General features: G+C 39.6%; 2 protein-coding genes across 2 annotated transcripts in view; both read right to left on the bottom strand.

Moving 5' to 3' along the window:
- Window positions 1-2,532: 2,532 nt before the first annotated feature.
- Window positions 2,533-27,613, bottom strand: part of LOC149069426 (uncharacterized) — a 176,805-nt gene continuing 151,724 nt past the window's right edge. Inside the window, exon 7 of the mRNA XM_089249736.1 lies at window positions 2,533-2,646. Within this exon, the coding sequence (XP_089105862.1) occupies window positions 2,558-2,646 (89 nt within the window). The 3' untranslated portion in view covers window positions 2,533-2,557. The remainder of the gene's footprint in view (window positions 2,647-27,613) is intronic.
- On the bottom strand, window positions 18,271-24,072 carry LOC149069427 (uncharacterized). The gene is made up of 4 exons (XM_089250016.1): window positions 23,838-24,072; window positions 21,052-22,951; window positions 18,910-19,212; window positions 18,271-18,812 (listed from the first exon to the last, which is right to left on the bottom strand). Exons 1-4 carry the CDS (start codon window positions 23,991-23,993, stop codon window positions 18,271-18,273), a joined length of 2,901 nt encoding a protein of 966 aa, XP_089106142.1. The 5' UTR covers window positions 23,994-24,072.

Here is a 27,613-nt window from a genome sequence, read left to right as displayed (position 1 = left end):
GCAGCTTGCAGCAGATATTCCACCCCTGCAGTGATGTACTGCAAACAAAAGGCTATGCATAAATTTCTCCTGAACCAGAAAGCCGTAATGGTTTTCATGTAGGGCCTACATTGTAGGCTCTTTCAAAAGCTGGTGCAATGGACAAGTTTTTGGTAAATTTGATTGATAGTAGCTAGAAGGGTGCTTGAATAATTGGCGATGAAAATTTTTGGCGACAATTCGATTTTGAACTTCCTTCACCAATCTACCAGCGCTTGCAGCTCTCCATTAAATCCAGATATTTCGATGAAATTTGTGTCCCTTAATATGATTTTTTCTGCTCTTTACAAATGTGTCCTGAGTTTACGAATAGGTCTTCCAGGAACTTGGTAAATTCCGGGTTTTTTTTCAGACTTGACGCATTTTTGTTTCATAATCGATTATCCACCATAACTGGAAAACGGTTCGAGATAAGACAGGGGATGTACCACCTTCTGATTCTTAATAAGAATACGCTTCTTAACTATGGATTTGATTTTTAGTTAAGAATCGAGAGAGAACTTTGCTACCACATTCTTAACTAAGAATCGTTTTTGTTCCATAGTTAAGAATCGAATTAAGAACCAAGGCTACCCACTTCTTAGCTTGATTCTTAGTAAACATTTTTTTTCTTCTCTGCGAGATAACTTAAATTCTTTCTTTAATAGAAGTTTTCTATGATTCATATTTTAAAAAATGGAAAAAAAAATTAACAATGCATTTTTATTTCAAAATAAGGAATTCTCAGACTTTTTAAGTTATCGAAAAGTTATCTGAAGGTTGTGTGGGAGAGTTGAAAACAGTGTTAGAGTCTATATACAGCACAAATATGTTGATAATAGTGATAAAATATCGGATTATTTCAATAAAGTTTGATAAATTTTGCTACATTTATCACATTTACCAGTGATTATGCATAATTCTCAAATTTTCAATCCATAAATATCATGATCGATGAGTCGTAAACACAATTTTTTTCATATTATGGGAACTTAATATAACTCATATTATGGAATTATTAAATTCAAATCATATATGATTTGAAATTTTTTATTAGTTTAAAACTTGAGAGAAAATTGAATTTCGCCCACAAAATATGTGAGATGAAGCTTCAATCGGCCGAAATATAATTGTATGTAAATTAAAAATCATTATTAACCTGCTGCTGCGTTTGTTTTTTTTCACATACTTCGGTGTACGTGAAAAAGCCAACATTACAGAAGCGATGACCATTTTTAATATTGGTGTATTATCTGATCACTATATATTATTTTTATTTGGCCACGAAGCAGCTATGCAATACATGTACAGTACCACGTTCATTTCGCCATGACAATTAATTTAAAGAAACATGAACCATATTATAAAAATTATTGTTAGCCTTGTAATGTTAGCTTCACTTACATACATAATGTAAACACAACGATGATTCATTTATCGCATTAACCATGGTTTGACAATTATGCATAATGACCTACAAATGTGATAGATTCACGGTATATGAGCAAAATTTATCAAACTTACCGAAATGGCCGGTGATTATTTATATAATAACATCTCTTTATCACTTTCACCATAACATATATAGCATAGCCCCTCTTCATGGAGGGTGGCAGGGATCCATCCCAGTGAACGTGGAATGAATCTTTGATTCGAATCATATCGGATGATTAAGTATGGATATGTTTGTTTTTTACTGTAGCATGTTAAAAAAATATTATGTATTTATCATTTCTTCAAAACCGTATTCACATTTGCTGAAATAATCTCCGCCATTTTTTCAGGCTAGCGTCGCTCTAAAATTTCTTTTCCTCCTTATCTTGTCAACAACAAGCTGTTGTTAATTTTTAGCTGGGCTCTGATTGGCCAATGGCGAAATTCCCCAAAAGGGAAATTTATCGGCCTGTCCATCGTCACGTGACCTTAAGAATAACTTTTAACAATCCCACCGTGGTTGCATTCGGAGCTCGATTCTTAACGTGATTCTTACGAACCGATTCTTACGTATGGATGATTGGTTATTAAGAATCAGAAGGTGGTACACCCCCAGGATTGGTAGAGTGTTTCCATGTTCCACTTGGGCTCGTCTATTACCCCTTTCGTTTGGTAGACCATGTCTCGTTCACTCTGTATATGTGAGTAACATACTCATAAATTATGAGTATGTTACTCATTAAAAAAAAAGTTATAAAAAAAAATTATGAGTCATAATTTTTTTCTTTTTAATATCAACCAGGCCTATGTGCTTAGTATTGAAAGGATAATGCTTGACAAATCAAGAACCTCAGAGAGGTCCAGACAATACAAAAACTTTTTCCTTGTTCAAAAATTATTTTAATTAATTAATTATAAAAAAAAATTCATTGTGCTTCAGTCTCCAGACATGTGTAAATTAATAAAATGATCAAAGAACGATCATTTCCATATAGGAAATTACATTTATAAAAAAGGTATAGGCGCACAAGTTGTCCCCTGATGTTACTGCTCTCTTTGAATATCGTGGTACATAAAAAAATGTTAGTCGTTCTCCATCTCGCTGTCACACGAACGTCAGACTGGATTTGGCACAGTACACCACAGCCAGAAAGCCGAAGAACATCGACAATATACGCAACTGCGATTTACTGCCTGAAAAATGATAAAATAAAGGTTCGTAGAGGTATTCACATAAATTTTTAAGACATATCATTTTACCTTCAAAATGGGGCTCATTTGAAACAACCTAATAATCGACTTATTACAGGACCCGACTTTGACAGAAACACATGTTGTTTGTGAAGACATTAATGACAATAAATTTCGAATGAAGATTTAATATAAATTCTTTATTAAACACCTAAAAGTAGTTTTTTCTTTTGCTTTCTCACGTGTTCCCAAAAACATTTATACATAATATCAAATGTTAATTTTTGAGTTTTTATCCTTTTTAATAAGAAGGATCTTTCTGCAGAAAAGTTTGTTATGGGTGATGTTAAAAAAATTCTCAACGCTGTGTTTCGACACTTGGAAATGTGTGTTTCTTCTCAATTTTTTCCTTATTCAACTGAAGTTTCTAGATGAATTACGAAAATACATAACTTACATAAAACTCGAAAAATGTAATTTTTTTAAATAGAGTGTAGAATACACCTTGGATATGTCACAACTTTTAAACAAATCTCCGGCTATAACTCAAGCTATTCAAGAAGCAACCAGAACTAAAAATGTTGTCGAATTTACACAATTTTTGGGCTTAGAGACTAGCTTGCATTCAGAGAAGAAACCTCCAGCATTATCAGCGACAATAATGTTACGTTAAGTACCTTTCCAACTTTAATTACGGCATTGAAAATCATTTGACCACGCGAAAGTCGACTATTTGTGGAAAATTCCCTTACCATTGACGACGTACCAGTACGAGTCAACACGTATGGATGATGAATATATCCCGCAAGAATCAGTGGTCAGACACATATTCGCAGACACAATTACCGTGTTTCTCCGAAAATATACCCGGTCGCATAATTCGCAAATGCACCGCTATTCCGTGATTACACGATTTTTTTCTTATTTTTTTCCACACAGCTAATCACGTTGCTTCGTTACTTCATCCTGTACGGTAATTCACGTAACTCTACGATATCGTCTTTTCGTCTTTACGCGCATAATAATAATAAATACTATTTGTTTGGCTTAAGCGTGTGATCTATCAATATATTCCAGTAATTAATTATTCTACAACGAAGCCACCTTGTGACCGACAGACCGTACGATATTACGGTAATGGGAATTATTGTAAACCAAGAAGAGACGTGATTGGCTGAAATCGGAGTAGCGGTGCATTTTGCGAAATTAGTGACCTGGTTTTACATTAGTTTTTGCTTCAAAAAATGCATTAAGGCTTATTTTCGAGGTAGGGCCTATATTAGGAGCATCCTGAAAAATCACGGTAAGGCTTATTTTTGGTAGAATAACTATATTTTTGAAGAGTTTTTTGAAGGAAGGTTATAAGCAAAGATATTGACAAAAAATTGCGACTTCATAAAACATTGATAATTTTTGTCACACCACGGTCATTTCCTGCACACGGGGGCTATTTTTTTAGACCGGGACCTACAATTTATTGCCGATTCTGAACGAAAGGCTTGTGTTTTTTATACTCATCGAGAGGTTGGTGCGCCAACCCCTCGAGGGAGGACTCCCTGCTGTAGCAATTTTTTCTGCGGTCATGTCGTCGTTTCTGTTGTACCCCTGTGTCAGGAAAGTTTTCTGACAAGGACGAACCGGGTATCGAACTCGCGACACCTCTAAACATCCTTTGGTCCTTCAGGCGAGTATCATATCGACCTGGGCTACCGTCTCGTCCAAGCAGGCTTGCTTGGGTGTTTACGAAATTTTAATTTTTGTTTATATAACTTATTTCAAGATAAATTTCAAAAAATGATATCATTCATTTATATTTTATCTGATAATAAATAATAATAAAACCATTACCATTTATATAGTTCAATACATCCGTCATGTGTTGCAACGACATGCCAAATGCATCTGATTGACGACTTTAGCTAGGGCTTATTTTCGGAGAAGGACTTACATTATCAGCATGTTTAAAAATCAAGCTAGGGCTTATTTTCGGGGAAACACGGTACTTCTGAAGAAATCCAAAAGGAATAGAATTGGATAATAAACACCGTGAACAAAAGAAAAATGTGATGCAAGGAAGTTCATATGACCTAGAAATAACATTACAGGAAGGAATTCTACTACGTGGATAGCATGTAATAATATCTATTCTACTGATGATCGGGCAAGTAGTGCCCTTGTCGAATTTTGAAAATTGTGTTTAAAAAAAAGGTGGTCAGTGTGATCCCACCATCACTAAAAGAATGTGTAAATTGAAAAGATGAGTTCGCGTGATTAAAAAAAAAAATTCATCGATCAGCATGATCCTAACGTAACTAACTCATAAGGTGCATATTGAAACGAAACAGATCTTCAAAAAGGAACTTTGAAATGGCCACCGGCAACAACTTTTCTCATCACGATCGACGTACGTCAGTACTGGACATCAAAGAACATTCCCCAACGTATGAACTATTCATCAGGATCACCTCCTCACCATGCAGCAGCGTCTAGCGACTTTCAGATAGTTCTAAAATTGAGGTACTTCATTGTATCTTTAAAAAATTTTTGTCACATTTTTTTGAAAGTAATTTACGCAGAGCCTAATTAAGTAACAGATCAAATTCTTGCAGTTCATGTCTGCATTGCCAACTGATCTCAGATCACAAGTCCTGAATCATGACAATAACTCGTATGATTAGGCCGTCATATTTGCGCAACGACTACAGGACACACAGAAATCAATACCTGGATTCTTACAACACAACATCTCCACACCTCCCACCTCAATCCACATTCACACTGGAACTCAACGTGCTTAGGTATGAGATATCTAGATTATCACTGACACATCCAAAACCTGACGTAGTGTGCCAATTATGCAATGCCAACACATATTCTGCGAGGATGTATCCCCAGCTACATCACATCGAACCGAAACACCCAGTTAAATGTCAATTTCAACAAAACAACAACAATTTCACACCATCAGTTTCACAACATTTGTAATTTGCCCAACAACACACACAGTTTCTCCAACAATACGCCCAATTTCTACTACAGTACTTACAATTTCCACCACAACGCACACAAGTTAGGCCCCAACACACACAATTTAGGTAGCAGATAGCACAATACAGGCCTCGTAACACAAACGCAATATATGTCAATTTTGCTCCTAACCAGATCATATGTTTTGGCAAATTGCAGAAGATTTTCTGCAGCGCAAAATCCCCAACCATGTACACAAAATGGTCAGTGGAGCACCAACCCCACCTGGCCAAACACAACGCGCCCCTCGTTTCACTCGCCCCCATCGTTTAAACTAGAAAGGAAGGAAACTGTTTTTGGTAACTTCCACCCAAAGCTGGTTAAAGAGTAAGAGGTAAAGAGTACTCTTTAACCAGCTTTGCTTCCACCTTTCATTGACAATCCCACACCAGAAGTTGTGTCTAATACTTACAACTGCCAAGTTCAGTAACTATCACCTTTCCATGCTTTTGGACTCTGGTTCCTCAATTTCACTGTTCTCACATCCAAAATTTTTTGAAATCAAACAGCACGTAACGTATAGCAATCTCTCACCTCGTTAAAATTAAAACTGATAACTCTGGAGTATACTTTTCTTCCTGTGCTGAGATATCTGTAGGGTTCGTTTTCAATGACTGATTGTCACAATTATAATCACTGCCACTTTTATATATATTACTTGGTTTAATCATAATTTTCAACAATAAACATTATACTATTCACACATCCTCCTCGCTTACAGCGGGCGTTTGAAACTACATCCTGAGTCCACAGGAGCCACTCTCCAGAGTTGCCAGGTCATTAAAAAATTTCCACCCAAAATCCTTTTCAAAAGTAGCCCAAAATATTTGAACTTGGGCTGCAATCTATGAAGCAACAAGCGAGCTACAGTTTGACGATATTCTAGTCTGCAAAGGTGGGGTTTATAGTTTTTCCTTGTTATATCCAGTAACTCCCCCACCCCCTTTTTTTTCCGTAAAAAGATGGGTTTTTTTTAACCGAATAAATTTATTTCTTTGAAAAGTGGCGAAAGTCAGGGCTACACATTCTCTCTCCTGGAAAAACGGCTGAGAGATGGCCTGGAGTGGAGACCGTCTTAAAAGCATCATGGGCCCCCGGGCAAATTGATTTTGCTCATCCAGACTGCAAATGCCTACTTACCAATTCACATGCTTAATCTCGCAAATCTTAACCATATCTCATTCCCCCCCCCCACCCCCGTCTTCAATCAGGGCCTCCGTGACGTGCCCGGGTTGGCCAATGCGTCAAGACGGCACTGCCTCAAATTGTGCATAGGTGCCTACGAAATTTGGTACAATGATTTTAAAAATTAGGTATGGGTCCCAGACCAGATTTTTCACGGTCTAGTAAACAAAAAATTCAAGAACTCTTCTGGGTTCCTGGCAGGGCCGTTTTAATAGCATCATGGGCCCCGAGAGCCAAGCCAAGTGATTTTTCTAATTCCCTACATCGAAAATCCCCGAAAAATACAACTGCCTCTCGTTTTTCTGAGGCCCCTCTTCTCTTGAGGCCCCCGGGCCATGCCCTGGTGGCCCCATGCGTTAAGACAGAACTGGTTCCTGGGCTTGTGCCATGCCAGCTCCACGCAGTGGAGCGCAACCCCACAGTGGTGGTCGGCTGAAGTTGGTTTTCTGTGGTTCCCAACTTCAAGGCGTGAATGCGAGCCGATCTCCCCGTTAAAAAGTATCGCCACAGAGAGCAACAGGCCTACAACGTTACAAATATTCAATCATTACACTTCACTGACAATTTGAAGCACTGAAATATCATACACAACACTAGCTACACACTGTTAGTTGTACACACACTCACTTTGTTCCAGACTCTGCCACGAAGCTGGGCTGGAAGAGATCTCGGCAACGGGATAAGTCCGGTGGCAGAGACCCTGGCGTTCACTGCCAGCTCCACGCTTGTGGAGGCTACGGTTTCTTTCACAGGCTTCTGTGGTCTAGATACTGTGTTTCCCAACCGTCGGGTCGGAGCAACACCTTCTATAGCCGAAGGCCTCCGTGCGAAGCTCGTGACGTCTCTAAAGGCTCCCATTTCCCTTATAGTCATTGGATATATACAACATACTACTTCCCTTACACTACATTGGATATATGATAACCGACCGGCCGTGGTATCATAATGGTTGAAAACCCCTATTTAGACCCTTGGACAGTTCCCAAGTTTTTGTGTTACGGCCCCTTCAATTATTGGGTGGCAAAGGCAGTAAAGGCGACGGCAATGAGAAGATGTAAATTTCATTTTTAAAGACATGAACATTTATTTACACACACACGGACAAGTTATACGCGACATCCATACTCTATGACGAAATACAATCAACTGATTAAAACGTTCGAAAAACTCTCTGGCGATCCGTTGCTAGGTTACCATCCATCGCAAGGCGAAAAACGCTACAACGAGAAAACGTGACATCGTGACGTCACAGAGCATCGTTTATGATCGGTCACTACACACTCCCCCCTTAGTGTCAACGAAATTTGTGGTCGAATATCTGTCGGGGAAGTGGACGTGACGACCGGAGCGAGTCACAGTTGCTGGTACTGCTTGTGCTGGCAACGCTTTATTGGATGGCTGTATGGGCACTTCTGAAGGTACCTTAAAGCTATCTCCAAGGAAAGCTGGAATCAAACGATCAATGGAGATCCTCTTGCTTGCCCCATTGATGCCAATGTCGAAAAATTTTTCTCTGCGATCTTTGACAGGAAACGGGCCTTGATATGTTGGTTGTAAGGCAGGATGTGGTGCGTCGTTGCGTACGAAGACATGCGACGCGGATTGCAGATCACTAGGAATATACGTCAGCGTGTGTCCGTGAGTTGTTGTAGGCACCGGCTTCATTGAACGCATTAGCTTTTGGATTTGATGGACGAAATCGGATTGTATAATGTCTGGTGTTTTGGAAAAATACTCGCCGGGCAACTGCAATGGTGTTCCGTACAGGATTTCTGCGGAAGAGCATCCCAGGTCTTCTTTCACTGCTGCTCTTAGACCCAGTAGAGCGAATGGAAGAGCATCAACCCAAGCAGGATTCGATTGAATACGGCATCTCAGGGCAGTTTTCAGTGATCGGTGTTGTCTCTCGATCAGCCCATTTGCTTGTGGATGATAAGCAGTCGTTTTATGATGTTGGAATCCTAGATATCTGCTCAAGCTTTGGAAAAGCTGGCTCTCGAACTGCCTGCCCTGGTCGGTGGTGATCCTGTGCGGTATGCCGAATCTTGAAAACCAAGTGGCAATTAGTGTTTTGGCGACTGTTTCGGCAGTTTGGTCTGGCATTGGAGAGGCTTCGATCCACCTGGAGAATCTGTCTATCATCGTTAGGAGGTACCGAGAACCTTGGCATAATGGTAATGGACCAACTATGTCAAGATTGATATGCTGAAATCGGTTGTTAGGTACCTTGAATTCAGCCAGCGCGGATCGAGTGTGTCGGTGAACTTTAGAGCGTTGGCATGGAATACATGCTCTAGTCCACTCACGACAGTCAGATCTAATTGAAGGCCAAACAAATCTGTCGCTCAGCAGTTTTGATGTTGCTCGCATGCCAGGATGTGATAAGCAATGCAATGAATCAAACGCTCGTCGTCGTTGAGAAATTGGTACAAAAGGCCTTATTTTGCCGTTTGACACATCACACCAAATTTCGGCTGTTGCGTCAGGAAGGCTGAGTTTTTTCAGTTGTAAAGATGATTCACTAGAATTTAAGATGGTTTTGAGATCGTTGTCATTCTCTTGGTCAGCTGCGAGTTGCATATAATCTAAAGGTGTGGGTACAGAAATGGTCGATATTCTAGAAAGAGTATCAGCTGGAATATTTTTGACACCTTTTATATGGAGAATTTCTGTTGTGAATTGGCTGATAAAGTTCAACTGTCGTAGCTGGCGTGGTGAACACTTTTCTGGTTTCTGCCTGAACGCATACACCAACGGCTTATGGTCACTACAAATACAGAATTGTCTTGCTTCTAGCATATACCTGAAGTGCTTGACAGCAGAATAAGCTGCAAGTAATTCTCTATCGTAAGCAGAATAACTTCTTTGTGCGCTTGAAAGCTTTTTCGAAAAGAATGCGAGTGGTTGTAGCTGATTATCGTTAGATACTTGATGCAAGGCGGCACCTATAGCAAAATCACTGGCATCCACATGTAAAACTAATGGTGATGATGCTGAGGGATGGTGCAAAAGAGTGGCATTAGCGAGCTGAGCTTCGCATTTTTCGAATGCTTGTCTGGTCTCAAGAGTCCAAGGAACTGATGTCTTGTCATTCTTCTTGGTGCTGGACAAGAAGGAATGAAGTGGTGCTTGCACAGCTGCTGTAGATGGTAGAAATCGCCTGTAAAAGTTCAAAGTTCCTAGAAATCTTCGAAGCTGCTTGATGTTTTCTGGAAGAGGAAATTCTTGGATTGCACGAACTCTGTCCGGGAGAGGCTTCGAGCCGTGTTCATTGACCAAATAGCCCAGGAAGGAAATTTCCGGTACATTGAACACGCATTTAGATGTGTTGATTGTCAGTCCGTACTTATCGAGTCTTTCAAACACTTCTCTAAGGTGCTTGTGATGTTGCTCTGCGTCATGGCTGGCGATGAGCACGTCATCAAGATACGAGAAACAGAAGTCGAGATTGCGTAGCACCTCGTGGATGAAGCGTTGGAACGTTTGTGCAGCGTTTGAGAGTCCGAACGGCATGACTACGAATTCAAACAAACCAAAGGGAGTTATGATTGCTGTCTTGGGAATGTCGTCGGGATTTACAGGAATATGATGAAATGCTTTGACCAGATCTATTTTAGAGAAAACTTTACATCCATGCAGATTCTGCGCAAAGTCCTGTATATGTGGCACTGGGTAGTTATCCGGCACAGTAATTCGATTCAGACTTCGATAATCACCAGTTGGTCTCCACTCATTCGGTCCTTTTGAAACCATGTGCAACGGGGAAGCCCAGTTTGATTTCGATGGACGACATATACCTTGGTCCAACATCATCTGGAATTCGGTCTTGGCAATCTTGAGTTGAGCTGGGTGCAATCTGCGTGGCTTTGCGAAAACAGGAGGACCTTTAGTTTCTATGTAGTGCAAGGTATTATGGGAAGCTTTCCTCGAAAACGGACGAGGTCTCGTTAATTCGGGAAATTCCTTCAAAATTTCAGTTATAGCACTGTTTCCTGAGATTGTTTTAATCGTTGTCGAAGGTCCATTGTAAGTAAAACCTTTACACGTGAGAGAAGTGAGTGGATCTATAAGTCGCTTGTTTTTGATATCGATGATGAGTCCGTAGTGAGCAAGGAAATCCGATCCGATAATTGGTCTCTCAACGTCAGCGAGGGTGAAATGCCATTTGTAATTCCGCCGTAAGTTCAAGTCCAATTCCAAGAGTTTCAAACCGTAGGTAGATATACGGGAACTATTTGCAGCGAAAACCTCAAAAGTTGTCGGTTTGCCGTTGCCTTTGTAAGGTAAAATTGATATATCAGCTCCAGAGTCAATTAAAAACTTCATGCCGCTTTTCCTTTCCATAATGAACAAACGGCTATGGTGAAGACTGCTATCGCCGCCACCGCATGCCGTTACTGCGGGGGGCTTGGACCGTTTCCCTGAATATGCTGAGCGTTGTAAGCGCAGGGGGACTTGCATCTGGAAGCTTTATCTCCGAACCTGCTATGATAATAACACACGCTAGAGTTTTCATCGGAGTCTCGATATCGCGAGCGATTCCTAGAATCAGAATAACGTCGGTCTCGACTGGAGTTTCGATAGCGGTTCAAGCTATTCCTCGGATATCTGCCCAACTGCTCGACTCTTTTAGTCAGCTCCGAGATTTGCAGTTTAAGGTCTCTTATTTCCGAGCAAGACGAGGCTTCTGCTACATAACCGTAATTGGGTTCGGTGAGCTCAGCTACTCGATCAGCTAACTCGGCTAGCTTGTCCAGTTCTTCGCTGCTGGCAGCTAACACTGTTTGTATACTCTTTGGTAGCCGTTGAAGCCACAAATTTTTGAGGAAAGTCTCATCGCTAATTCGCCCTGTCGAAAGCTCGCGCATTTTACGTAGCAACGTACTAGGCTTCTGATCACCTAGGGATAGGTCTTCTAACAATATCTTGACCTCTTTCGCGGCTGAATGTTTATATACAGCGAGAAGTCTCTCCTTGAGTTTCGAGAACGGATCCGATGCGGGAGGATCGTAAACAATGTCACTTACCGTTGACAAGACCTCCACATCTAGGCAGTTGACTAGGTAGTTATACTTGGTTCCTTCGGCTGTAACATGGTTGATCTTGAAGGCAGCGTCGAGCTGGACGAAAAAAAGTTTGATACTGTCCTTCGAGAATGTCGGCAGTTTCGCGTGGACAGCTTGAATTCGAAGATCGCTCTCTTGCTGTTCAGCCATGGCGATAAGTTCTTGGCAGGTTCGGGATCACGTCCGGGTCACCAGTAAAGGCGACGGCAATGAGAAGATGTAAATTTCATTTTTAAAGACATGAACATTTATTTACACACACACGGACAAGTTATACGCGACATCCATACTCTATGACGAAATACAATCAACTGATTAAAACGTTCGAAAAACTCTCTGGCGATCCGTTGCTAGGTTACCATCCATCGCAAGGCGAAAAACGCTACAACGAGAAAACGTGACATCGTGACGTCACAGAGCATCGTTTATGATCGGTCACTACACCAGTATGGTTGGAATTTCTGGCTTTCCTTCGTTGGGTGAGATGCCCCCATCATGGCCCCCACAAGGGGTGGGCTGACAAGGCTCCAGCCCTGGGGCCCGGGAGGATTTTAATCATTTTTTTGTTTTTTCACGCTATAAATTCATCATAAAGGGAACCTCATCAAAGTCTGGTCGGGGGCCCGTAAAAGATCCCAGCCTAGGGGCCCTGCTTCAGGATGTGGGGGGGGCCATGGCCCGCTTCGAGATTCTTTATCCTCTAAGGATGTCCCCCACCCCTTCTGCCTTATCAGGAAGAAAACACAACATGAGTAGGGGACTGAAGTGAAAAAGAAAAACTTCTTTGCTAAAGAAAAATAGGGAGAAATTCGCCATGAACACAATTTTGGAAAAACCGCCACCCGCCAAAGCCAAAAATTTCCCGCTGAACCGTTTTCAAACCAGCCCAATTTGGCGGGAAAACCGCCAATCTGGCAACTCTGCCACTCTCTAACTAACTGAAAACACACCAAGCTTCTTTTCTCTTCGTCGAGGGCCTTTCTCCCCCACCCACGCTTTCTAATCCCATCATGCTCCTTCCCGATGGGGGAAAACCTTATATTATCCCCTTCCTAAGCGTGAAATATGTGCGGAGTCACCACACAGAACCCAGCTTCGGAATAAACATTTATTACGACGACACAAACATAATGATTATCTTGGTTAATAAAAAGGAAGCCAGACATATAAATTTTGAACCTCACGCTTGCGTGTGTAGTGACTCTCTGCTGCTGTTGTTTTCGAGACGGTCGTCCCCAGTACTCGGGATCACGTGACACTCTCGAGGTCGTTGACCCGAATTTTGGGGGTCGTCTGCGTGAGACATCACTAACTCCCTCCCCAGTGATCACGAGTAGTAAGAGGTGATCACGTACTATGGAGTAGCATAACGCTACAAAGGCGCGAACTAAACAAGATATCAAATTGCGACGCTCCATGCTTACGTTCCTGGAATTCGTCTTTTCGTGATTTTGCCGTGTGTGAACCCTTGGATTCTTTATGTGCCCTTCTACATTCGAATGTACGCTACACCCTGGTGAAAACCGCTAGTAAATCGAATGAATACTTCGGAAGATACGACCATCGCGGTGAATACCTTCCTCTTCGCAATGTTACAGCATAGCGACTTCTTCGGGGCCTTCATTTTCTTCGCTGCTTCTTGAGTTCGATTCTTACTATTTCTCTTTTATTAGTCGCTCTTAATTATCACTTGCTTGAAATATCATAGAAATATATCGATTTTGTGGGTTTCGTGGGCTTTTTGAGTATTTCCCCGTTTTTGGAACAATTCGCCATATCTAGTAAGGATAAGAGATGTCTTTATATTGAAGGATCTTGTATATTCGGTAATATCGAGATAAAATTATGAAATTTTTTCCCTGATCAGCTTTGCAATGCCTTTCAATAATTATATTGCCAGATTTATGTATAACTGATTATTTGAGCCTATTTTGTATCTTCAGTAAGTTATCTAGAATAAACTACGACTTTACAACGAGATTTACGGATTTAAGATTCTATCACAGCTACATCTTTGATTTAGCTTATATTTTTCTGAAAACTTTGATATATTACATATTCAATTCGACCAATTAGTTATCAAGATATCTCCGATTTTACGATTTTTCATAATACGGTATACATTAACACTAAGGATGAGCTGTATCTCTACAACGGCTTGCGTACAAGATCAATCTACTCTCCTTTAATCTTATATTTACGCCTATTACACCAGTCTAAGTCGTTTATCATCGCTGTCTTTGTTTACAAACGTTGCTATATCAATAATAAGACAGGCCTTTACATCGGCTGGTTATTTATATTGCTTTTACGTCATATTTTATTCAGTTTTCTCGCATTTTATCTGCCAGAAACGCCAGATTTTAAAGATTTCTGACGATATAAATATACTACATCATATTATCATCATATTAGTTGATCACGGTATACCTTCTTGACTGGTTTTTATCATGGCATCGCTACTTTATTACTTTCAATAAACTATTTTTCATATTTATATATATACAGTATATTGGCGTCAATCTCTGTCTCCTAACTCTGACACCTTACATATATTTCTTCTTGAGCTTAGAACTCTAAATCCTGCGAATCAGTTTTTTCCCCTACCTTTCTGTGTCCAATTAATTTTCTGATTCGTTGTGATTAGCTCATTGTATTTATCTATTATATCAATCATGTCTATCCCGTCCAAAACGATCGACATACTGCAAGTGGACAGAGAAATTCTAGAAGATCTGTTCAAAGACATCTCTCCAGTTGCCGGATCTTCTCCTACACAAGAGTCGCAGCCTCCTAAGCAGCATACTCAACAGAATCCAGCACCTCGTTTCGCTACGACCGACTCATGTGGACCCCCAGATGACGACGACACAAGTTACTGCATGCCAAAACATTACTTCATCCCGAAACAACAGCCAAAACCTCGGAAAAGACAGCTATACGGATCATCCATCTTTCATATATATCGACCGCCCAAAAAGAAGCCATCGTCACTCTTCTACGAAAAAGAAAAGTAAGAAAACCGCATGCAGCCAACCTCCTGACACACAACGCTCAACATATGCTTCGCCATCTACGCATGACACGAAGCAGCATGCGAAAAATTCTCCTCATACTACAGCTATGACATCAATTCAAGATACACCGAAATCTTCCAAGACGAAAGGTCTTCCAGCATAGATCTTTATGAAATATCCTTAGACGCACTTGCCAAAACATACTAAAGATGCTCACACGCATTCGACAGTGCCCGCCTCATCATCAATACTCTCCACCTCGTCGAAACCTCATGGTCTCTCTGTATCTAAAACCAAATCCAAGACCAAGCGGCTCCACAAGCACAAATCCAAGGAACTTACTGTCAACACGACGCAAGAAAAGGCTAAAATCAAAAAAGCTAAGAAGAAAACCATCAAACAGACTATAGATCGACCAACAGCTGATTCTTCAACGGACTATTCATTACCGACCTACTATGAAGACAGTTTAAATGAATGTCCGGGCCTAAAATATGCCATTAACTGCCCCAACGAATCGTCTGCAGTTAGCAACGTAGTCGCTCCTCTCACCCAGCCAGCTACACCGACACCACAGGTTTATATGAACAAAAGAAGTTCCCTCTCAAAAAAATGATCGGCCCTTGCGCGGCCCTGCGCAAGACCGACTTTTAAAGGGGGCATAAAGAATTTTTTTCAGAGAAATTTTGATTTAACAACCCTCAAAAAACATTTAAATTAATTTAAAGTGGTTTAAATAGCATATTTGAATATCTGGCCAGAGTGGAGAGTTACGGCCAAAAACCCTCTAAAAAAAGAAATATGAACTCTGTCAAACAACATATAAAAAGTATTTCTTTCGATATTTTAATTACGATAATATATTTTCAATTTTTCCAAATTTTTTTATCAGCTTAGGCTGAAGCCCCTCCACCACCCCAATTCCTTCGTATGCATCTGCCCCAGGGCAATGTGATGTACAATCTGGTTACCACTGGTATTGCACATTCGGCAAAATTGATTATACATAGTTAAAAAGAATATATGGTCAGCCTGCAGACGATAGCTAACACGAAGTTAGTCATAAAAAAAGGAAATACAAATACAACGCCACAACAGGCAAAATGCCCAACGAGGTGGCTGAGAAAAAGATGCCCATAAAAATATGGATGTCATATATTTCAAAAATATAGCAATCCAATTAAAAATGCAATTAATAAAAATTATAAACAATATATATACACGTGATAAAATATTTTACAATGCCCATAAAGAATACTTATGGTTGTCTTATTCTAAGTATGGATAGTTTCTCGATTTACCCCAACATGTTTATCGTATTTCTTTTTAAACGTGTCAATTGTGTTACAATTTACTACCTCCGGGGATAAGCTATTCCATTTAATAACCTATTAAGGTTGTTAAACCTATTAGAGAAAAATTCCCTGCGACACCATAGCCTTGCATTGTCCTTCACCAATAGATACTGGTGTCCCCTTGTAAAAGCAGTCGATTGGCGGTGTACTAAAAGTTCCAGGTCCATCCTATCCATCCCATTGAAAATTTTAAACACTTCGATCATATCTCCTCGACACCTGCGTTCATCCAATGTAAACATATTCAAAAAATGAAGTCTCTCTTAGCCCCGTGTGTCAATAAGGACACGCGTAGCTCTTCTCCGTACCCCTTCAATCAAGTATATGTCCCTATGTAGGTATGGTCTCCAAAACCTTACAGCATACTCCAGTCCAGGAGACTTAGAGACTTCCACCCGTAACTCATCTGCTAAAATCAGCAGGTCCTCTTTTCGTTCCCTGGCAAACACGGCCATTTTTAATTTTTTTTTTCTTAAATCAGTATCGAATGAAATTACTGTACGAAAATAGTTCGGTTTCGCCTAACAAAGAAAGAAAACGTTACCGCTCACCTCCTCAGTATAGACGAAAGTCCTGATGCTCGTACGTTTCTGCCGATGGTCGAGCTTTCATATAACTATTCCGATGCCTTGAGACACTGGTGACCACCCAATGTGTGACCAGCTACGCCAAGTGATCAGTCCTGATCCTTCTCTGCTGTCAACTGCTTAACGATGATTTATTCCTGCGATCACCTTCGCACAAAATAGTCAGTTTCCATTTCTTTTCATTCAGTATAGTTCTACTGACCGCACTGCTGACACCACTATGTCGAGGGCTCGTTTTCAATGACTGATTGCCACAATCATAATCACTGCCACTTTTATGGGTTCCGTTCACAATCTGACATGCCCCAACCTAGCGTGAAATGAGCTTTTTCTAGGCTGATTTCACTCACACAACTCACATGGCAGAAATCGGTCTGTGGGAGTGATAGTTTGCATTTCACGTAATGACAATTGCTTCATTACAAAAAAAAATCACTAAATCACAATCTGCAAGGGTTACTACCAAATTCCACATACGTACAATGTAAAAATCCAAAATAAATATGTACACAATGCTAACGAAATAACACATTTCTAACTCTGAAAAAAAAAATCACACATATATAATATACCAAATAAATAAAAATTCAAATAATGTACACATGAACAATGGAAACTGTACACATATCAAATCCAATAGCGTGCGATACGCCACGTCTTCTCACAATCGAGACAAAGCATCGGCACTGCGGTTTTGCGCGCCGGGCCGGTGTGCGATGTGGTAATTATACCGCTGTAACGCGAGAGCCCATCTCGTCAGCTTGGGACTCTTAGGAGTGGTCTCCATCAAATATTTCAGAGGATTATGGCCAGTTATAATTTCGATCTGGCTGCCAAAAATCCATTTGTCAAATTTGTTCAACCCGAAGAGTACGGCCCAAGCCTCCCTTTCGATGCTGGACCAGTTCCTTTGCGTCTGTGAAAGTTTCTGTCTGGCAAAGGCAATTGACCTATAGTCGTCTTTGGCATCTACCTGGGTTAAACAAGCACCTACGGCCAAATCTGATGCGTCACAATGAATTTGAAAAGGTAACTTGAAATTAGGGGTGGCCAAAGCTGTTACTTCACACTGTTACTTTTGAGCTTTTGGAAGGCCACTTCTTCGGTATCACCCCAGTGAACTTTTATAGTTTATTTCTTTTTCGTAAGCTCTGTTAATGGAGCTGAAATGGCAGCATAATTTGGGATATAGGATCGATAAAACCCCATCAGTCCCAAGACGGACCTCACCTCCTTTTTAGTGTTGGGTCTCTTAAGCTTTCTTATGGCTTCAATCTTCCCGTCCTCTGGAGCGTGTTTCCCCCCTCCTATGGTATGCCCGAGATACTTTATCTTTGCTGCGAAAGCGCATTTGTCAATTCTTACTGAAAACCCTAGTTCTTCTAACTTATCAAACACGCGTTAAGTGCTCTAAATGCTCTTCGAAAGTTCTAGAGAAAACGACCACGTCGTCCATGTAAGCCTGGGCGTAGCCACTGTGCTCCCCTAATACCCGGTTCATCTCTCTCTGGAATGTGCCAGACGCCCCTGACAGACCAAACGGCATGGTTTTCCATTGGTACACTCCACTGTGGGTAGTGAAGGCTGTCAGTGGCTTGCTCTTTTCCTCCATCCTAATCTGCCAGTATCCTTTCAGGAGATCCAGACTGGTCAACCAATGAGCCGCCCCCGCTTCAAAAATTAGATCTGGGATCTCCTTCATCGGGAACGCTGGAACCTTGGTGACGGCATTGAGCGCCCTAAAATCTACACACATCCGCATAGTAGCGTCCTTTTTTGCTACACAGACTATGGGATGGGCGATTTCCGAATCCGATGGTTCAATCAAGTCCAAGTCCAACAACTCCCGCACTTGCCGGTCCACTTCCTGACGATACGCCACTGGTACACAGTAGCCATGAGGCCTACGGCGTTCGACTTCTGGGATCAATTCTATCTTGTGATAGAGTGACTCTTAATGCAGCTTTGTTCTGGAACGACCAGCTGTCCTACTACTTCCCCCACACTCGTTCTTTGTGAAACAAAAAACCCTCTGCAATGTAGTAGTCATCTTTCCCTTTCTTGGCCTTGCCCCAGGCATCCTCCAGCGATTTACAGCCTTCTTGTTCTTTCAGCAATCCGTCAACAATCGAAATTCCCCTTTTCTCAGATTTCTCGCTGTTCTCTTTCGCATCCTCATTTCCTTGGGGGGTTTTCTCAGATCCCGCCCCTTCTCCTTCATCACTCGTTGATGACTCAAATCTCCCTTTCCCACTCACTTCTGTGGGTGCCGCCACGTATTCTGCTCCTAGTTGTTGGGTGTCGCCTTCTACCCTGAAGACAGACTTGGCTCCTTTGTCACATAAGGAAGATTTAATCTCATAAAAGGGTGATACCTTGCCCTTCAAAGTGTTATAAACATCTGGGGGCAATAAAACTTCCTCTACAAGCCCTTCCCCTACAGCACAGAGAATTTCCTGGTGGACGTTGATGCTGCCACCCGTGTGCACAGATAAGGGAACATGAACTAATGGGCATTTTACAGCTGGACCAAAAATTCCTTTCAAAAAAATAGAGGGTTTCCCCTCTACCTCCACATCGGATATAAGGTCTTTCCTTATCACCGTAATTTCGGTCCCTGAGTCGATGAGGGCCAACGCTGCCTTTCCATTCACGCTGATTATGACTCTTTGCAGCTCGCATAGCTCCTTTTTTGGATTCCTGGAGGCCCTGTTCAATGGATCTACCCTTGCGACCACTACCAACGCCATCTATAGCTAGAAGGCCTCCCTACTGCTTTTTGACGTCATCAAGGGTCGTCAGATCCGGGCGATAGCTTCTTTCTGCCTGATTGTTGATTTTACTGGTGAATTCAGCAAAAAAACTTAAAAAATCCTGATAAAATAATTTGACTATTCTTTAATTTTGGGAATTACTTTATCATTTAAAAATAGATTTTTCTCACTTTGTAAAATTTAAAACTTAACTTTTTTTTTGCATAATATTGCATGCAGAGAAAAAATGGAAAGTGTTCAAAATTATTATGATTGGAAGTTAAATTCAATTTTTCTTTCTTCCATTACATTTTTATATTTAAATCCAATACATATTCTAATTGTGAAAAATCTCCTGAAAGTAACAAATTTCCAAGTGATTATATACTCCACTATTTATTCCGATAAATGCTTCTCAAAATCTTATATAAAATCAAAAGAAACTCAAGAAAACATTGCACCGTCAAAACATTTTATTCACAGCAAAAATAATAGTATTAAAAATCATCGTTGCATTAAAACATGAAACATATGCATCAGAAAAAGAAGCATTTTTGACAGCTATTGGTCAGAATCACAAGTGCGCTTAAAAACATTAGTTGAAGAATTCGCAGAAAAAAAATCTCAAACAAGCACCGTCTGCAGTTTTTTGTTTTTACTCATTTTTCGGACAGACTTCTCTTTAGCTTTTAACAAAAAATATCCTTCATTTTTTTTGTGACAGTAATTTTTTAAAAAAGTATTTACTGCAGCAATCACTAGATATTTAATAATATTTTCTGATTTGTGACCATCAGGGCATTCAGTATTTAGCATCAACTCTTTTTCTAATAAAACATCCATGGCTAAATCACAGACAAGATGTCTCTGATTGGTCACTCCTAAAAACATTGCTTCTAAATTGCTTGAAATAAGCTTTTGCACCACAACATATATATAAATAATAACATTAAGCACATCTGGGTGAGGATATGATAATCCACCTCTATCTATGCTCTTAATCAAGCAGTTTTCTGGTTTGTCAACATCATCACACAAGACAAGATTTTTTTTACAGAAACAACATTTTAATTTTTTAATTGTGGCACAAGCACAATATCCAGCTATGTATGTTAAAACCGGAATGCTTTCTGAAATTTGATCAATATCGTTATCATTAATTTCAATTTTCATTTTAAATAAATCGTGAGATTCATTTCTGGACCTGTGTTTCCACTCTTCGATGTCAGCACACATTGTTTCAGGATTAACATCAATTTCTCCAAATACAGAAGAATTCAGTTTCAAAGACCCAAAATTTTGTAACCTCAGTTTGTTTTCAACTTCAAAAATTTGTCTCAAAGAAATCAGATACTGAGACCCTGCTAGCTGACGGAAACTTCCAAATCTTTTTTCCAAAATGTCAGTTTGGATCTTACCTGTCAGCAAGTAAGAAAATCCCAGTTCTGTACAACAATACTCAGACAGTTCTAGAACAGCATATGTTGTATGTAGTAGGCTAGTGAATGTTTCCCGAGTTAGAGTTCTAGTTGAGTACTTTGAATCCCTCCAGGCTTTCAACCAAATGTAAAATTTGTTCAAATACTGGTTGTTTTCTTTTTGTTTGTCATTTGTTAATGGTTCTTGAAAAGGATCCCTTTTATGCTCCCCTTTGAATCTACTTTTAACATTCATGATACACCACCATTTGTAAATGATCTTTATGTAATTTGATGTATCTGAAACATGGAGAACACCTTCTATTTCACCTAAGTGATCCATGCCATTCATAACATGCTCATTGAAAATCTGGAGCACTAGCTTAACATTCTGCCTCTCAAAATTAGTGGGTGACAGAGCTTTAGCAGACAACCCATATGCAAACTTCACCAAATTGCCACTTTCAACTGAGTGAAGTTTTCTCAATGTTTCAAATGATGCTGTTCTAGTGCAAGTAAAATTGTCAAAATCCAAATAGAACATACATTTACCTGCATTCTTTTGGTTCAACCAATTGTTTCTGACACATTTAATTATGTGAACAGGATCAAATATAAAGAATAATGGTCTGCTTTGGTTGCATGGATGCTTATAAACAATAGATAGTTTAGGGGGATCATTGAAATATGAAATCGCTTTCCCATTTATAGCATTATTATCAGTGCAAATTACTATCACTTTATAACCTATTTCTTCTAAACCAATCACAACTTTCTTTATCATTTCAAACAAAACCTCAGCAGTTATACTCGAAACAGGTAATATGTGAATAATATCATTGTAAGAAGATAGGAAGCTTTGGATCATGAATGCAAATGCACTTGTTGCACTCAGATTCTCCCCAACAGCTCCAACAATATTTCCTCCCTTATAATCGACTTGTGGCTTAATATGTATCTCATCTATCATCAGAGAAATTATTTTATCACTGTCAGTGAGAGATCCATAACGTTGTTTGGCATAAGAAAGAAAATTTGCATCAAACTGTTCATACAAAGGGTTGAAATTAAATGAACTACATAATCTTTGGAGGGTATTAGGATGCGGTAATATAATTAATTTTGAGTTACGTAAGTACTTGTAAGAATGAGGTGATATTGAATACAACAAAGAAGAAAATATCAATAACTCAGGAGAATATGTAAATTTTTGTTTTTCCAAGAGCAATAATCTTATCTGTTCTATAATGAAATTTATACTGCATTTCCTTTCAACACGCAATTCATTTTGTAGCTTATTCAAAAGAGCAATTAATTCATTGCATGTATTTGAAGGCATGGGATTTATGGCAGCTGAACTGATACATTTCAAAACATCATCAATGAGTAAAATGCTATCAATCTTAAAAGGAAATTCGAACTTACCAATTGATTTTATTGGTACATCTTGAAAATAATAAGTAATATCCATTAAATTATTCACAACTAAGGAACGAACTATTTTGGGAGCAGCAGAAAAGTCCATCTGAAAAAAAATGATGCATTCTTCTTTGCACAATATGGACCAATTTACACCGACTTCAATGAGATGGAGTTTCTGTTTCAAAGCTATAAGGTCTAAGCATTTATGTTTTACATCAAATTCAGTTTTGCTGGTGTTGCTCTCCTCTATCGCTCGTTGTAAGTTAGCCATCTCCACTCTGGAACGTTTCTTTTCCGGGCTTTCTCTATGGGAAGGAGTATTTGTAAGGTAGGATGGACAGTTTGGAAACACTCTCGGTATTGCACCTTTTTTCAATTTTGGATACTTCAGAGGTGCCTTCAATAACACTCCAGTATTTTCATCATAATGAGAGACTTCCCTTATGACATCTGATGGAATAAAATGTAGTTCACATACCTGTAAGAAAAATTTTGGAATTTTAAGAAACAAATGCAAATAACAACTGCTTATAAAAATCCAACAGTTTTAATTTAAAGATATTTGAAAGTGTATCTATGAAAAATTTGAAATTAATAATTTAAAAATTTTTCCTATATTGTAATAACCAGTATGGGATCTTTGATCTTGGTTGTTTTTCTGTTCACATGATTTTTTTTATAATTGATTCTAATCAAATTTGATTTTAAAAATAATAATGCAGTTTCCATTTTTAATTGAATAATTTAAGGAGCAATAAAATGAGGGAAAATATGAAATAATATAATCATATTTTTAAACTTTAAGACCACATAATTGTTTTCAGGTCATAAATGCTTATATATATCTAGGAGATTTGTAAGTCATAAAAAAATCTCCCTTTTAATAACACATATGCAAAAAAATCTTGTCCTAAGTACGTTAATAATTATATATATATATTATATACATGACAGAACCTCTAAATAAGGGAAACTCAGAGGCACATCATCTGATAATAATATAGGATTATATCCTCTCTCTAGATATCTAAATAAACGTTGGACTAGAAATTAACTAACAACTAAATGCCTATTTATTAATCATCAACATCTCAACAGGCAAAGCCCAATAAGAAAGGGGTGGGGATACATGAATATTGATTTAGAATTAAAACAATCATTTCAAAATTTTGTCATTACTTGACAAAACATGTCCGGCTTTGGTAAGCTCTTGCTGTAGGCTATGTATCACATATCTCATTATTTTAATACATTTTAATATTATTTGCCAACTAATATGACCTGTGAATGTTACAATCACTTAAGGAATTAAATCTTAGCTCAATTATAAAAAAAAATCTAGCAAACGTAAATTCAACACTTACCCTCGAACTTGTAGATGGTATGAAGTCATCTTCTCTTTTGAGAGCTTGAATCCATTGTTTGCGCTGCTTAGCATTTTTTGGGATTTGGAAAGTTGACACTTTTGTCTTTTTGTCATAATTGCCTCGACAATTTGGAGCAACGCATTTATGAGGCATATTCTCTTTAGCGAAAAAACAAATGACCAAATATTTCTACTATTTTCAGAGAGGCCGTCAAAAGCATGGACGCCTTTCAAACCCGGCGCTTTCACGATCAAACATGTTTCTACACGCACACCGAGTCGACGACTTTTGATGACGTCACTTACGTAGCAGCTAGCTGTGGGAAGGCCTTGTAGTTATAGGAGGTGTTGCCACTACGGACTCACCCGTTCCTGTAGGGTTTCCCACCTCCCCTGGCAAATTCCGTTTTTCTTTCCCTGCTCTGGGACAATTCCGCTTGAGATGGGATCTAGATCCACAAACAAAACATTCTAATTTTTTAAAACCTTTTTCCGGTTTTTCCTGCCTCCTACTCATTTCCATTTGGCTATGCCCGGCTTTAACCTTCGAGTCTGTTACCTGAAGATTTCCATTGCCCTCTCTCCTCCATGCATACGATTTCCCCTTCGCGGAATAGAAGACATCGCATTCTTTTCCTAAATCTCTCGGTCGAAGCCAATCGTCTCCTTGTTTAAGGCCAATATGTGTGACGGTCTCGTTGTCTAGACCTACCTTGTCGGACACTATGAGTTGTTTGAGACCATCGAAATCGGATACGCCTCTAAGCTTCACATAGTAGTCCCACGGAGGTCAGTCTGGTGGAGTATTGCACAAAAGTCTCCTCCGGATTTCTCCTTGCCTCTCTGAAATTTTTAAGGCACACCTGAGGAGATAGTTCGTACTCCCGAAGAACAATCTTTTTTACCTCTTCGTAATCCCCATACTGGTCTTCCTCCATGAGTGTCAATAGTTTGGCCGCTCTTTCCCCCAACAAATTTATGAGGATCTTGGATTGGTACCCTTCGGGAATATTTTCATTCGCGAATGCCCTTTCCAGGCTAGAAAAAAAATAACTCCACCCCTCTGCCTGGAATGGTACCTTAAGACTCAGGACCCGTATTGTCCTGACCATCTCCTCCACGGACCTCTCCGTCAGGCTCTGTCCTGGGGTAGGACTACTGTTTGATCTGGTTTCTATTTCCAGTCTAATTTTTCCCATCTCTATTCTTTCCTCCTTTTCCAGGTTTAACCTAAACCGCTGCTCTTCTTCCCTCGCCTTCCTGTCGTCTTCTATAACTCCCATTACAGCTTGGGCCGACTCCTCCTCAAATGCTTCGCATTCTAAAATGAATTTTCTTAACTGGAGGACCTTAACCTCCGGCGAGACCACGATCCCTAGCTCCTCAGCCAGCATTACTAGATCGCACTCCCGGCACTTTGATAAGAAAGCCATAATGCAGAGTAAGAAAAGGTTGCGCCAAAAAAAAAGAAATATATATATCTACACGCACCCACACGTATATATGTATGCAAACGACAAAGAAAAAATAGTAATAATAGGAAACAAAATTGTACTGTGGAAATTCGGCATTCCCGGCGATCGCGTTAAGTGAAGCAATTGTCACTTACCGTTACTGCTGCGCGAGGCCGGAACGCTCCTTCTAGATCTCCAGGATATCCTCGGATAGAACTCATTAACGGATTTACGCCAAGTTTGACGTTACAGTTCACACATTAGCTTCGTGGATCACCAACGTTGTGCGCGATAGTCCACCATCACTTTTACGGTAGCAAAACCTCAGCCAGCACGGATTGTCCATTTCCTGTTCTACAGTTCAGAATGACCGTTTATTCCGTGTCCGTATAGGATTCCTTCAGGATTCGTATCAGATCGATTGTTTGATCAATAGCACCGCTGCAACCAATGTCGGTATGCGTGTCCGTCGGTCTCATTGTGGTATAGTGAAATCGACACGAAACTAGTTAATTTTCAGAGTGGACATTTATTCTGGATTAAATCATTTGGACATTTTTTTATATTACACACGTATATCATCCACTAAGAAAAACTGCCGAAGATGCGGACCGAGCATTCCGCCCAAAGCCGCTAATGAAATGCAGCTTTGATTCCGCCCTTCTCCCTTTCTTGCAGTTCGCTACTCGTCTTTTCTCTCTTCACCAGCCGAAACTCCGACTCCCTCTGATTTTTCTTTTACCTCCTTCTCTCTCTTCTTCATCCAGGGATGACCTTCAAGGGTCCCCCCTCGCTTTGGGCAACCCCTCACCCCGTGGTGAAGGCCAAATTTCTGCCAGTCCTGACATGTACTTAAGGCCCCTTTCACACGGAGCGGATGCGGACGCGTGTCCGCATACCCTTTCAAACGAGCGCTGAAGATGCGGACGAATCGCCCGCATCTTTAGTTCGAAATTCGTGCATATAAACTGTTTTTTCGCAATTTTTGTAATTATTTTTCTCCTTCACCCCTGATTCAGTGGCAATAGGCAGCCTAGATGCATTCTTTGGTGGTTTAATCTAGAGCCACATAGAATATGGGAATAAAGATACCTTCATTCCGATCCTCACAAGTAGTCGATGGGAGAAAATGTCTTCATATATTTTCAAAATATTTTGAAACAAAAAATCCGTCTTTTCGGAAAAATATGGAAGAAAAATTCCAAAAACATTCAATGTTCGAAAAATCAAATCCAAAAACATTCGATGTTCCAAAAAAAAGAAAAAAAAATTCAGGAGATATCAAAGAATTTGCAAGTAGTAAAAAAGGGGAGGGGTAGAGACTTCCAAAATGCCTGCGCTTAGAAATATTCACATCACAATTCTGTCTTAGGCCGGGATTACACTATAAAAGTTCGTTTATAAAACTTGAAAAATGCAACCAATAGGCGGATCAGTTAAGCTCTCTCGAATGTAACAGATGTGTTTATTGGTTACATTTTTCAAGTTTTATAAAATAACTTTCATAAACCTTTTAGAGTGAAATCCCATCCTTAGATTAGTCTCACTTCTCAAATATAAAATTTCATTTTTTTCAGTTTATAGACTGAATATCGAGTAAAATAAACTTGTAGATATCGGGGGAACCACCAAAAATATTCAAGTGCTAGGGTCTTCAAACGACTTAATCCGGCCCTGAGTGAACACCGTACGTGGATAACGTTGTTTAATAAAAGTATTTTTTTTAAAGTTTAAAAAAATTAACAGATTAAAAATTTAAAAACATAACAAATATTTAAAATAATATTTCAAATATTTATATTTTTAAATAATTTTAAAAATTTAAAAAGAAAAAAATTAAAATTTTTAAATTAAATTTAAAAGTTATTAAAGTATTTAGTCAATTAAATATTCGTAATGAACAGAACGGCTTATAATTTTGGTCCCGTCAGTGGCCGTTGTTGACAGGTTTTTTGTATAAAATTGTGAAATATGGACAAAAGGCAGTTGAAGTTGCTATATCTCCATCTCAGAAGGAAACGGAGGGATAGACGTATGTAGGTACATTATATTAATGAGCAGGGGCCATCATATAGTGTTTTTAAGGGTATTTATGGCAAATAATTAAAAAAATTCCGTGAAAAATCACCTTCCAAAAGTAGCCAAAGATGCGGACGAATTCGCTCCGCATCCGCATCGTGTGAATAGCTCCGAATAAACCTATTGTCAAAACTTCTATGTGCGGATGCGGAGCCCGCACTTAGGTTTTGACACATGCGGACGACGTCCGGACCCGCATGAACATTTCCTAGGTGCGGAGATTTTTCGGCTCGTCTGAAAG

Source organism: Pholcus phalangioides, unplaced genomic scaffold (genome assembly GCF_987345545.1).
Source record: "Pholcus phalangioides strain wild (caught in Gottingen) unplaced genomic scaffold, Ppha-v1.0 ptg000022l_1, whole genome shotgun sequence".
In the NCBI taxonomy this organism is placed as follows: Eukaryota; Metazoa; Arthropoda; class Arachnida; order Araneae; family Pholcidae; genus Pholcus; species Pholcus phalangioides.
This window is presented reverse-complemented; position numbering and strand designations above follow the sequence as displayed.